Genomic DNA, 14,223 nt, shown 5'->3' with positions numbered 1-14,223 from the left:
ACAGTTTCCAGGTGGTTACCAGAGATGGAAAGAGGGGTCCAGGAAGGAGAGAGAGACATCAGAAATGGTCCAGGTGAACTTAAGGTTGGGGTGGAAGGTGTTGGTGAAGTGGATGAACTGTTCGAACTCCTCATGGGAGCACAAGGTGATGCTGATACAGTCAATGTAACCAAGGAAGAGGTAGGGGATAGGGCCAGTGTAGCTGCAGAAGAGGGGCTGTTCCAATTTCTGATTTGCTGCCTTTTCTGAAGAAGGCTCCTGACCTGAAATGTCAACTTTCCTGCTCCTCTGATACTGCCTGGTCAGCTGTGTTCTTTCAGCTCCACACTGTTATCTCTGACTCCAGCATCGGCAGTCCTTATTATTCTCTTAAGCTAATTTATAACCTTGCTCAGAGTTAAAATAGGGGCCACTGATTCAATTCTTCACTCTGCTGACAGATGTTGTAACAAAAAAGGTCATGTTATTAGACTAAAAACTGAGACAGTCAAGTTTAATTCTATTAGACTGAGAAATTTTTTTTTTACAACCACTGGACATTTCAAAGTGCTTCGTAACCAAAGTGTGGTCACTATTGTGATATTGGTTGGGCGGCATCCAAGTTACACAAAGTAAACTCCCACAAATAGCAATGAGATAATCTTGAGCTAACTCTTTTTCTGTGTGATGATGAGCAATAAATATTGGATAGGATACCAGGGACAACTCCCCTACTTACTTTCAAACAGTGACAGGGGATCTTTACATTCACCTAAGTAGATGGGGCCTCAGTTTAACCCCTTAACTGAAAGGGCACGTTCAGTACTGCCTCAGTGGTAGACTGGACAGTCGGCCTAGATTCTTTTGCTTTTGAAACGTAAAACATTTAGAAATAAGCTGGCATCAGCAAAAGTGACCTTATAAAAGGAATGTGTTCACTAATAGTACAGAAGGAAATCTTAGTGATTGTGGGGTCGTGCATGAATCCAACCCTCAGGTCTATGCAGTTGCTACAAAGAACTGCAATGGTTCAACAAGAAAGCCCACAATGATCTTTGCAAAGGCAACAAGGAGGGCTATAAATTCTATCCACCCAAGCTACATTCATATCCACAGAATAAATTATAAATCACACAGTCTATGGATAGTGACTGGCCCCACCCTCTATCCATGGAGGATAGAAAACAGCAAAGCACCAGCCTCACTACAGCTCCAATTAAATTATAATATAGTGTTCAGCACTTTAAAGACTATCGATATCTTAAATTGCAATGGTGCTACTAGGCTGTTTTACTCAGCAGATCAGACATGCTTTCTTCGCGCTTGCTTGGACACTGACAGCATTGGCCCTGCACTTTTGCACCCATTCAAACCATACAGATTCAGATATAGAACAGTGGTTCTAACTTGCCTTTCAGCACAGAGAGAAATACAGGCAACCTGTCATGGCTGCCAGCAATGATCAGTAAAGATGGTGGACATTTTGTTGCATGACACTGTACTACATCAACATCACATTTACAGCATGTGCCAGCATCTTGCATGGCTAACAACCTGCATGTGTTTTAACGAAATGGTGTAAGGGTTTTGACACAAGTCCAGTCAAGGGGGACTACAGTCAGTTAGGGGATGTCGTCACAGTCAGTTAAGAGTATTGGTTGATTAGAAGGATAATGTTTCAGTGGTCCTATCACACTTACAATCACCTATGTACTTGTGCGATATGGCTTGTGCTGCATAATCTGCAATAAGGTCTATGCTGTCATCTTACATCCATCTTACTGCTCTCCTTGTTGGAGTCCTCCATGTCACTTTATCACAGACTATGATTAAGTGACACTTGTGTGCACTGAGTGCTCACTGATTACATTACTGAGGAGCCGCTTTGTTTTTGTTCTTCTCCACCTAAGTTCATTGGGGCCATCAGCAATGGATCCAGCCACCGCAGATGATATCATCACTGTGCTTGCTGTACAACAAACGCCGACAGAAATTCAGGAGGAACTGATGCTTTTTCAAACCACACCCAGCAGCCACCTCCAGTGGTTACTGAACAGCCTCCACACGAAGTCAAACTGGATGGTCTCCCTGGAATGTGGAGATGACCATTCCTCCAGATGGGCAAGGCAGAATGCCAATGATGACAGAGGATCATCTGGGACACCTTCACAGAACTGCATCATCTGCTGGAGTGTTCCACATGAGGTCCTAATTCTTGGAAAGGTATGGGAGGGGAGACTTTGCTATACAGTGTCTGATAGCTGTGGCAAAAGAAGGTCATTGTATTTGCAGGGGGTTGCCTTTCAGCATCCAGCCCTTGAAAGATGGCACAAACTTAAGAATTGTCACGAGTGTGGGCACTGTGGCAGTTTTCAGGATACCTGGTATAGCCTGTTGCTTTGACAGCGTGCCAGATCATAATGCAGACAATGTCATTAATTGGAAAGGGTTCCATTTGGCCTGTGTCTAAGTCATCTGTAATCAGAGCCACCTAATACCACTAGGCCAGTGCCTACTCTTATCACTAGATTATTGATGTCTTGGGGATATCCTGCCAGGGCAGATGGTGGCATTTGATTTTTTTTTGTTTAAAATTCAAGAAGGAAGACTCTAAACTGTTGCCGATTGTCAAAAACCAAACTGGTTTAGGTAATGTCTTTTAGGTAAGGAAATCTGTCCTCCTTACCCAGGTTAGCTGACATGTGAATCCAGACACATAGCAACTGGTTGACTGTCAACTGCCCTCTGGGCAATTAAGAACAGACAATAAATACTGGCCTGGCCTGGCCAGCAACATCCATATCCCATGAACAAATGGAAAAAGGAGAAATCTTAGATCGACACCAGGTAGCCCAAAAATTGCCACAATGCCTTCACTCTTGATAATCTCCTGTTTTTAAAGTTTTGGCAAAGATCTGTAGCTCAGGTTGTGGGTAAGGCTGTTTACTTGCTCACCGAGCTGGCTTGTTCTCATTCAGAAGTTTTGTCACCATGCTAGGTGACATAGTCAGCGCAGCCTCTGATGAAGCAATGTTATTCTACTCCGCTTGGAATTTAATATGGCCTGTTATGGTAAGCACTGTCACTTCTGGTTTTCATCTGTTCTGAGGAAGTGTCACCACACCCGAAACATTAACTCTTTTCTCCTCCACAGATGCTGCCAGACCTCCTGAGCTTTTCCAGCAACTTTGTTTTTGTTCCTGATTTACAACATCCACAGTTCTTTCAGTTTTTGTTTTGATCTCCATGGGTTTGTATATGGGATCCAATTCTATGTGTTTGTTGATTGCATTATGGTTGCATGTCTCTAGGAATTCCTGTGCGCGTCTATGTTTGGCTTGGGCTACTAAGATTACCTTATCCCAGTTAAGCTGATGGCCTTCGTTTTTGAGTGTACTGATATAAAGGGGAGTTCATTGTGCCGCTTTGCTGCCAGTTGATGTTCATACATTCTGATGGCTAGTTTCACTCCTGTCTGTCCAATGTAATGTTTGTGGCAGTCACTGCACGGTATTTTGCAAACCACATTGGTTCGCACGTTGTGGGAATAGTGTCTTTAATCCTTGTAAGTATTTGTCATAGAGTGGCTGTGGGCTACCATGATTCCTAGTGGTCTTGGAGTCTTGTTGTCAGTTCCAACATGCTCTTGATGTAGGGCAGTGCAGCCAGTGTGTTAGGATGTACTTTGTCCTCCTATTGTTGTCTATTTAATAGCAACTGCAGATGACGTTGCAGTGCTATCATTTATAGGGAGGATTTTGTACAGGTGCTCTGCCTCTTTCCTGTGCAGTTGCGGGGTGTTGCAGCATGTCCCAGCCCATTTAAATAGTGTCCTAACGCAGCTTTGTTTGTGAATGTTGGGATGGTTGCTGTGGAAGTTGAAGATTTGATCAGTGTGGGTTGCTTTTCTATATACTGAGGTTTGGAACTCCCCATAGGTCATATGCTCAACTTTAACATCCAGAAGTGGCAGTTGATTGTTGTTTTCTTCTTCCCTTGCGAAATTAAACCCTGCAAAAACTCTGTTGATGAGATGGTGGGTCTCTAATTTGTTCCGTTTAATAATGACAATAGGGTCATCTATGTACTGGTACATACCTGACTGCTGTGGCAGAAGAACATCATTGAAACTGTATGGGATTGTCTCTCAGCAGCTTTTCCTATTAAGGCATCCAGTCCTTGAAATAAAACAGGAAGTTGACTTGCTCGCCTAGACATTTCGTGACTCTGCTGGTGACAGCAGCAAATGAGTGTTCTGTACCACATGGTTCTCCACTGCAACCACCAACCTGGCCATGGAGATAGCCGAATGCTCGTATGGTGGAGTCAGCATGGTACAGATGGCATTTGTAGACTCTAACCCTCGATTCAGTTTCCTAAAATGTCTTTGACAAATTTGCCCACAGAGATGGAATTATTAATGGCCAACACTGTGGGGTCGTCTCCTGTCTCGGGGCTGAGCAAGTGCTGGACATCCAGGAGACAGAATATCCTAAAAAGACAATGACTAAACAAAAAGCAAAGGATAACTAAAATGTTAATATGGATGGAAACAAAGTACATGAGAAAGACAGCTAGAACCATAGGCTTTATAAAGATAGTTGAAAGAAGAAAATGAGTCTGGAGAATTAACACTGGAAAACTGAGAGATAGTTTGCATCTGTCTTCTAGAGAATTCAAATAACATCCAAGAAATGGCAAGACATCAGGAAATGAAAGCAAGGAGCTCAAGAAAATTACAATCACCAGGGAAGTAGCACTGAGCAAATTACTGGAGCTGCAGGCCAACAAGACTGCTCACTAAAGTCCTTTAGGGAAGGAAATCAGCCATCCTCACCTGGTCCAGCCTAAAAGTGATTCCAGACCCACCACAATGTGGTTGACTCTCAACTACCCTCGAAAATGGCCTAACAAGCCACTCAGTTAGATACAAATCTGTAACTACATCCCAAGCTACCAGTAGGATAAGCTCAGCAGAAATGGCAGCACAGCGGTATACAGCTGTGAAGGCGTTGCCCTCGGAGTCCTCAATATTGATTTTCAACCCCTTCACATCTCATGGCTTCAGGTTAAACACAGGCATGGAAATCTCCCGCTGATCACCATGTACCTTTGCTGATCATCTCCCTTGGCTGATGAATCAGTACTCCATGTTGAGGAATGGCGATAGTGCTACTGAAGAATCACGGAGGGTGGCAAATGTGCAAACTGTACTTTGGGCAGCTGGGGAATTTCAATGCCACCAAGAGTGGCTTGGTTATAGCATTACAGTTTGAGCCGTTCAGGTCCTAAAGGATAGAGCTACTTGACTGGGTCTGCAGCAGTTGGTGAGGGAACCAACGAGAAGGAGAACACACTTGAACTCAACCTTACCAATTTGCCGGCTGCAGATGCATCAATCCATGACAGACTTGGCAGAAGTGACCACCTCTCAGTCTTGCAGTGATGAAGTCCTGCCTTCACATGGAGAATACCCTCCATCGTGTTCTGTGGCACTATTGCCATGCGCCATTGCCATGGAAACTGCAGGAGGGCATGGCAGGAGCAACACCAGGCATATCTAAAAATGAGGTGTCAACCTGGTGACGCTATCAAACAGGACTACTTGCACGCCAACAGCATAAGCAACAAGTGATACAAAGAGCTAGGCAAATCAGATCTAACTCTGTAGTCTTGCCACATGAGTCATAAGTGGTGGTGGAGGAGGAAAGTCCACAAATATCCCATTTTCCAAGCTCTCCCGAATGGCATTCAGTGTCAACCTGTAGCATGTCGACTGCAGTGGTTCAAGATGGCAGCTCATCACCACCTTCAAGGGTAACTAGGGACGTTCAATTTAAAAATGCTGGCCTGCCAGTAATACCTACTCCCTATGTGTGAATTAAAACATAAGACCATAAGACATAGGATAGCAAGGAAGGCCATTCGGCCCATCGAGTCCACTCTGCCATTTAAATCATGGCTGATGGGCATTTCAACTCCACTTCCCTGCACTCTCCCCGTAGTCCTTGATTCCTTGTGACATCAAGAATTTGTCGATTTCTGCCTTGAAGGCATCTAACATCCCAGCCTCCACTGCACTCCGTGGCAATGAATTCCACAAGCCCACCACTCTCTGGCTGAAGAAATGTCATCTCATTTCAGTTTTAAATTTATCCCCTCTAATTTTAAGGCTGTGCCCACGGGTCCTCGTCTTCCTGCCTAACGGAAACAACTTCCCATCGTCCACCCATTCTAAGCCATACATTATCTTGTAAGTTTCTATTAGATCTCCCCTCAACCTTCTAAACTCTAATGAATACAATCCCAGGATCCTTAGCCATTCATCATATGTAAAACCTCCCATTCCAGGGATCATCCATGTGAATCTCCGCTGGACACGCTCCAGGGCTAATATGTCCTTCCTGAGGTGTGGGGCCCCAAACTGGACACCGTATTCTAAATGAGGCCTAACTAGAGCTTTATAAAGTCTCAGAAGCACATCGCTGCTTTTATATTCCAATCCTCTTGAGATAAACGGCAACATTACATTCGCTTTCTTAATCATGGACTCTACCCGCAAGTTAACTTTTAGAGAATCCTGGACCAACATTCCCAGATGCCTTTGTACATCTGCTTTATGAATTTTCTCACCATTTAGAAAATAGTCCATGTCTGTATTCTTTTTTCCAAAGCGTAAAACCTCGCATTTGCTCATGTTGAATTTCATCAGCCATTTCCTGGACCACTCTCAAACTGTCTAAATCATAACATGACCTCTGTTGATGTATTTCATCCTCAGGTCTTAAAACAAGTGGCAAGTGAGGTAGAGGTAGTCGAGTTGGTTTCCATTTTTCCAAAATTACTTTGTTCCAAGGAAGGTCCCGTTGAATTAGAAAATAGCAAAGATAATTTGTTTCTTTTAAAAAAGGATGGAAAGCACAAAGCTATACGCCAGTTAGCTTAGTGTCTGTCAGAGAGATTATGTTGGGAATTTTATTAAAAACCTTCCAGCAAGACATTTAGAAGCGCTTAAATGGAGCCATCAGGACTGACATGTTTTTATGGAAGGGGAATTATAGTCAGTCAACATTCCTCTTTGAGGAATTAAGATGTGCTCTGGAAAAAAGGCGAACAGATGCATATACTATATTTAGATTTCAGAAGATATCTGACAAAGTGCCATATCTGGATTTTGTGGTTTAAAAAAATGTTCCTGATACAGTTATTTTTCTAACCAATCTGAATCAGAGTCGTTATTACACACTTCTGGTGCAAATGGGACTTGAACTCAGGACTCCTGACTCAGTTAGGCCATTACCACTGCACCACAACAGCCCTCGAAATCTGGACATGAACAGCAACATATTATATGACAATACTATGACTTTAAGGGGCATATTTTGTCTTTTTTTAAAAAAAAAACTGAAAAGGGGTTGAAACTGGAGGTGATGAGTGGTCTGTTAAGGTAAACAGCTTGTGAGAGGCCTTGGGGTCTCTTCTTTAAAAAGTTGGAAGAACTGAAGCAGCATGAAGGCGTGCGGTCAAGCTCCCACAGAACAAGGATTTTAGTTTAACTTTCAGTAGCCCTTAAGGTTTCAATGCTGCTATTAATTTCTCCTTGTTACAGAGAACTTGAGCGTTTTGCTTTCTCTTTCTCTCGCTCAGATGTTCTTTACTCCTGGATTGCAGAACTGCATGTGAGACAATTTATTTTACTGAATTTGCCTTTGCTAAGGATGTGTTTACGGGATGTTACTATATTTGAACAGCTGCTGTTTAATAGTTAAACAAGCTATTATTTTGTTAAGCTTTCCAATAAAGTTGTTATTCAAAACTCTTCCACGATAGTTAAAACAAAACAAAAAGGGGAACAGATGCATGTACTATACTTAGATTTCATTATGTTTTAGGACAGCACGGTGGCTCAGTGTTTAGCACTGCAACCTCACAGCACCAGGGACCCTGGTTCGATTCCAGCCTCGGGCGACTGTCTGTGTGGAGTTTGCACATTCTCCCAGTGTTTGCGTGGGTTTCCTCCGGGTGCTCCGGTTTCCTCCCACAGTCCAAAGATGCGCAGGCTAGGTGGATTGGCCATGCTAAATTGCCCGTAGTGTTCAGGGGTGTGTGGGTTATAGGGGGATGGGTCTGGGTGGGATGCTTCAAGGGGCGGTGTGGACTTGTTGGTCCGAAGGGCCTGTTTTCACACTGTAGGGAATCTAATCAAAAGTCTTGGCAAAAGATTTGTAGCTTGGGTTGAGGGTAAGGTTGATTTGCACTACGAACTGGCTTGTTTTCGTTCAGACCTTTCGTCACCAAGCTAGGTGACATCAGTGGAGCCTCCGATGAAGTAGACTCTGCTTGGAACTAAGACTAAGACTAAGACTATCTGGTCTGTTATAGTGTTGTCATTCACCATAACGGACCAGACAGTATAAATTCCGAGTGGAGGAGAATAACATTGCTTCATTAGATGCTCCACTGGTGACATTACCTAGCATGGTGAAGAAACATCTGAACGAAAATAAGTCAGCTCGGTGAGCAAGTCAACAATCTCATAGTTAAAACAAAATGTGTTTTGCTTCAAGCTAGCTGTTTGATCAAATCAAATTACATCCAGAACACAAAGCCTTACACTAGCCTTTAAAACTAAGAAAAAGTTGGTGTTTAGCCATCTTCTCAATATATTTTGAGGGGGTTTTGGTCTGGTCCATCACAATTAGTACTGATAGAAGATTGGCTAGCTAAAAGGAAACAGTGAGGCATCATAAATGGATCATTTTCTAGTCAACAAGGTATAAATGAGAGATATGTCACAGGGATGAGTGCGGAGGCCTCAACAATCAACAAGTATATAAATTACTTGATGAAAGCAGCTAAGGTACGGTTCCTATTTCCTTTCTCCAAATCACTAACATATATTAAACAGTTGCAGTCCCACACTGATATCTGTAGAATGCCATGGGTCACTAGTTGGCAACCTGAAAGTGAACCCTTTTATGGAATCCCTTCAGTTTTATCCCCACTTGCTGTTTCCTGCCCATTAGTCAATTCTCTACCCATACCAAAATACTGCCTCCAACTCAGTGGAGTTTTATCTTATGACCTGACCTGTTGTGAGGTGCCTTGCAGAATACATTCGGCAAGTCCAAATATAACACATCTACTGATTCTCCTCTATCCACTCGGGTTGAAACTTCCTTGAAAAACTCCAATACGTTAGTCAGACACGATATCCCTTTCATGAACACATGCCGACTCAGTTTGATTAGATTTTGATTTGCTTGATAAATATTTCCTTGATAATTGATTCCAATATTATTCCAACAGTAGATTCCAACAATGATCAGTCAATGCTTATCCACGTTTTTGAACAGGGATGGCACATTGACAGTTTTCCAATCCTCTGATACTACGTCAGAATCAAATCATTTTTTGGAAAATTGCAACCAATGCATCCACTATTTCAGTAGCTACTTCTGGGATCCTAGGGGACTTACTTGCCTTTAGTTTGTTTAATACTACTTCTTTCGTGGTGGTGATGGTACTTAGTTCTACTCCATTATTTTTTAATCTTAACGGTATGTTTGAAGTATATTTCATCGTAAAAACGGATGCAATATAACTCCTCTGCAATTTCTTTGTGCTCTAAGACCATCTCTCAGGTTTTTATGTCCTTCATCGCATGCCCATGTAGTTTTTTTTTGTCTTTATTAGCTTTTAAGCCCTCCTTTGCTGGATTTTGAACTGATCCCAGTCTTTGGGGCTGTCAGTGACTTTAGCCTCTGATATACTTTTTCCTTTTAATTTAACACTCTCCTTCATTTCCTTGCCCAGCCATGTTTGGTTTATCCCTCTCAGAATCTTTCTTCCTTATTGGGATATGTTTTTATGGATAGTCAGGAATTACCTCCTTAAAATGGCCGTCACTGCTTGCTTACTTACTGTAATTCTCATGAATCTATCCACCCAGTTCTCTCTAGCTGTTTCTGAAGGGACCTTTTACTCTGGCATCATTCATTACACCTGCCTCAACACCCATCATCTGATCCAAAATAGCCTGATCTCCGGTTGTATCTACAACATATTATTCTGGGGTTCAGAGATAATGGCAACTGCAGATGCTGGAGAATCCAAGATAACAAAAAGTGTGAAGCTGAATGAACACAGCAGGCCAAGCAGCGTCTGAGGAGCACAAAAGCTGACGTTTCGGGCCTAGACCCTTCCGAGACCTCTCTGATGAAGGGTCTAGGCCTGAAACGCCAGCTTTTGTGCTGTAACACACTTATTCTGGAATTGTTAGTTGGTTCAGCAAACTGACTGGTTTTTGTGCAAGTGTTTCATCTACTTTCTAGGTAACACGGTCACTGCTGTGGAGCCTCCACTGAAGCACTGCTGTTTTGTCCCAATCTGTCCTGGTGGGTGGTCTTGCTTCCGGTTACATGCCATAGTGGTATGCAGATGGGGTCTATTTCAACACGTTTGTTAACTGTGTTGGTGGTTGAAAAACCAGGCCTGCAGGAATTCTTGTGCTTGTCTTTATCTCACTTGTCCTAGTACTGTAATTTTGTTCCAGTCAAATTGATGACTTTCAATGTTGGAGTATATTTAAACAAGGGAGAATTGGTTGTGTTGTTTTGCTGCAAGTTGGTATTCATGTATCCTGTAGGCGAATTTCCTTCCCCTCTGTCCTATGTAGTGTTTCTCGCAGTTGCTGCATGGTATTTTATATGTCACATTTGTCCTGTTTCTTGTAGGTATGGGGTCTTTCATCTTGGAGTGTAACTTGCAAAGCGTGGCTGTTGGTTTGGGTGCCATCCTTATTCCAAAAGGTCGTAGGAGTCTTGTGATCAGTTCTGATGTGTTCTTAACATAGGGTTGGGTGGCCAGTGTGTTGGGGGCATGCAGTGTTTTTTTTTGAAAAAAGGTGTTGTTTATTTGCCAGGCATCAGCGGACAAAGCTGTTAGGATAACCATTGTCTGCAAAGGCTCTGTATTGGCATCCCTCCTTGTTTTTGTGCATCTACATATCACTATGGTATAAAACCGGAAACATGACTGCCCACCACGACAGACCAGACCACAAAAATTCAGAGTGGGACAGAACAACAGTACTTCAACGGAGGCTACACAGCACTGACAATGTTACCTAGAAAGGAAACTAAACATCTGCACAAAAACCAGTCAGCTCGGCAAACCAATCAACAACTCCAACCACAACCTGAGCTACAGATATTTCTTAAAGCGTTTTAATCCTGGAAACTGTCCGGAATATGATCTATGAATTCTTATCTTTCATAGTTTCGTTTACCAAATCAGACTATTCCAGAAGATTGAGGTCCCCCCAGGATTAATATACAACCTTTGTTACATGCTCCCATTATCTCCCAGTTTATTCTGTCTCACCATATAGATATAGATATCTTTATCTATAGACGGTCCATCGATTACTACTAACCTTGTAATTCCTCTTGAGGTTCTTACTTCCACCTGTATAAATTATAGAATTTCCCATTCAAGACCATTTCTTGCTGTCATACTTATTCTATCCCATACCAACAATGCTAGCCCAATTTTTCCTTCCTGTTGTCCTTTCAAAAAAGAGAGATCCTGAATATTTCGTTCTCAGCTTTGATTCCCTTGTAACCATATCTGTTTAAGGCTATACACATTAATATGTATTTTTTGGGTAATTCACCTATTTTGTTCTAAGAACTACATGCATTCAAGTAAAGAACCATTGCTTTTGCCTTTTACCAATATTTTCCCTTTTGACCCTGCTGGTTTCCGATGTTTGTATTCTGTTCCTTCCTATCCCACTCTGGGTATCATTACCCAAATAGCTGCCCTGTAATTCCGCCATATCCTCTTGCTTTGTAAGCTAACATTTCTCCTCGACCAAACCCTCAGACTAAGTGTCCTTGCACAGGAAACAGGCTTCGCCTTTACTAGGATATCCATGGGCACATACTTGATTGTTGAAAGCAGTTTCTAATTTAAAACAATATTTCTCAACATTAACAAATACAAAAATAGCAGCATCGAGCAACATCCTTTCACAAAATAAACCACAAGTTAAACAAAGAACTAAACTGTTGATGATCATTGATTTAAAAGAAAAATTCCAGCATGATCTGCTGCTTCTTATCAATGTGGACAGTCGGAACAGTCAACCTGTTTGGCAAGGGAAGATTCCACTGAACCTTTGGAAACATATCAGTGACACAGTAAATTTCAGACAGAACCTAATTGATGGATATAGTATGGGAATAAATTTGGAAATGAACTGTGGTAACATTAATAAAGCACTTCAAAAAAAATTTCTCGGTCAGCCTATTTTCTTTATAAGATCTCACTATTTTTAAAAAAATTTTTGCCACTTGACTTGTCTGCTTCCATGCTGTATGACTCTTACGACTTTGCATCTTATAAATGACAGGTTCCAGACTACCACTGGATATTTGGCAATATTATCTTGAAGATACTAAATGTTATCCAAGTATAACATCACAATTCTCCTCATGTGATTCTGTCAGCTTTTTAACGTCTCAACGTAGTTCTGATGGGGAATAAATCAGTACATATTTTATTCCATGGGACTAGATAGAACGTAACCTCAAGGGCTGTCACTTAACAAAATAAGTCAAAGCCAAAAAGTAGGTACTCAGCATTGCAAAGATCACTGGCACACTTAAAACTGACAGAAAATTTGAGACAAATACCTGACAGTTTAAACAGCAGCTCTGATGCCACTTTACAAGACATATCCTGGTTGAACATTTCTGAAGCAGCGGTGACTTCAGAGATCTTCTTTGATTTCTCAGGAGGTTCCTGTGACACCGGTGACTCGTTGCCAAATAGATAACCAGACTGTGGTGAAAGAATAGGATCAGGCGGTAACTTCTCTTTATGCTCATCTTTAGCTTTAAACTTTGGAGTTAAAGACCCCCTTTGGTTTGCAGCTGTTAATTCAAAAGAGCAAAACACATGAGTATAGCATAATTTTTATTTACAGCAACAGTGCATTTGCTGCCTTATGGGTTATGCTACAGATTACTGATTAAGCACAAAAGGTTATCCTTAATGCACACAGGTTGAAAGTTTTGCATTTTACAAAAAGATGATCAATTTGCTGCCTCAGGTGCATGGTTTCATGGGCAATAGAAGGTATTATGTACAGTGAAAGGTGAATTTGCAAGCTTGTCCGCTAGGAGTGTATTTTTGGAGTCAGCAAGTTATGGGCAATGCAGCCTACTAAACAACGGATGGAAACAGATGTTGAAAAAGATTAGAATTCCTGCATTGCAGTCTTGCTGGGAGAAAGACCATGTGCTCAGTGAGTTCATTTCATAAAAATAGTTTTGGAAAGTTAGCAGGGGGTATCATTAGCGAAATCTAAATCTGCTCTCACCAACATCTCCACCTCAGAGGTTACTACCAAATAACCTCAGGTGGAAAAAACAAATGATTTTCCATTCTTTTTCAGAAAGACCAAGCACAATTATAAATGCACTCACTAAAAATGACTGATTCGATGTAGACTTTATTTAAACCTGGGATTCCCCAGGTCCGTATGGCTTAGTGTTCCAAACAGGATTTAAAATTTCGAGCCATTTATGGAGGTAGGACTCCACGTTATGATTCAACACTGTATATACAGTGATAAAAAAGAACTCAAAACTGTATATGCTGGAAATCAGAAATAAAAACAGAAATTGCTAGGAAAATTCAACAGGTCTGGCAACATCTGTGGAGAGAAAAGAGAGTTAATGTTTCGGCTTCAAGCATCACTGGACCCAAAAATGTTAATTCAGCTTTCTCTCCAACGATGCTGCCAGACATGTTTTCCTAGCATTTCCTATTTTTCTGATTTATTCAGGAAAATTGAGTTTTTTTTTGATTTCTCATACTTATTTCTTGACGACATTTTAAAGGTTCTAAATTTTTAATTGTCATATAGTAACGTTTTAGTATAAATTTTATCCCCCCTCAGGTTAGCCGTTAAAAGACCTTCTGGAAGTTAAGAGATTATCCAAATGTTAAGGTGAACTTCTTTGACATTATTATTTCAAAACGTAGGACCAGAGGGAAGCTAAATAAATTAGTGACAAGTAATTGCAAACAAACATTTGGAACATAAATTGGGGGGTCAGAAGAAACTAAATATCACAGACATTTGGAAAGGATGGATGCTGAAATTGTGACATTGTATTCAATTGCTGGAAAATTTTCACTTCTACTGGTGTAAAGATCTTTTTCATTCCA

At 41.5% G+C, this 14,223-nt stretch overlaps 1 protein-coding gene across 5 annotated transcripts in view; it reads right to left on the bottom strand.

Annotated features, from left to right (window-relative positions):
- Nucleotides 1-14,223, bottom strand: part of znf827 (zinc finger protein 827) — a 125,899-nt gene that overhangs the window by 74,242 nt on the left and 37,434 nt on the right. For all 5 annotated transcript variants that reach the window (XR_007247909.2, XM_048534071.2, XM_048534088.2 and 2 more), the window contains exon 5: nucleotides 12,681-12,920. Coding sequence is in view for 4 of the 5 variants with exons in the window: in XM_048534071.2 (XP_048390028.1) it covers nucleotides 12,681-12,920 (240 nt within the window). In the remaining variant the exon portion in view is untranslated. The remainder of the gene's footprint in view (nucleotides 1-12,680; nucleotides 12,921-14,223) is intronic.

The sequence above is a fragment of the Stegostoma tigrinum genome, chromosome 1 (assembly GCF_030684315.1).
Source record: "Stegostoma tigrinum isolate sSteTig4 chromosome 1, sSteTig4.hap1, whole genome shotgun sequence".
Lineage (NCBI taxonomy): Eukaryota > Metazoa > Chordata > Chondrichthyes > Orectolobiformes > Stegostomatidae > Stegostoma > Stegostoma tigrinum.
Note: the sequence above shows the minus strand (reverse complement) of the source record. Positions and strands in the feature narration are given on the sequence as shown.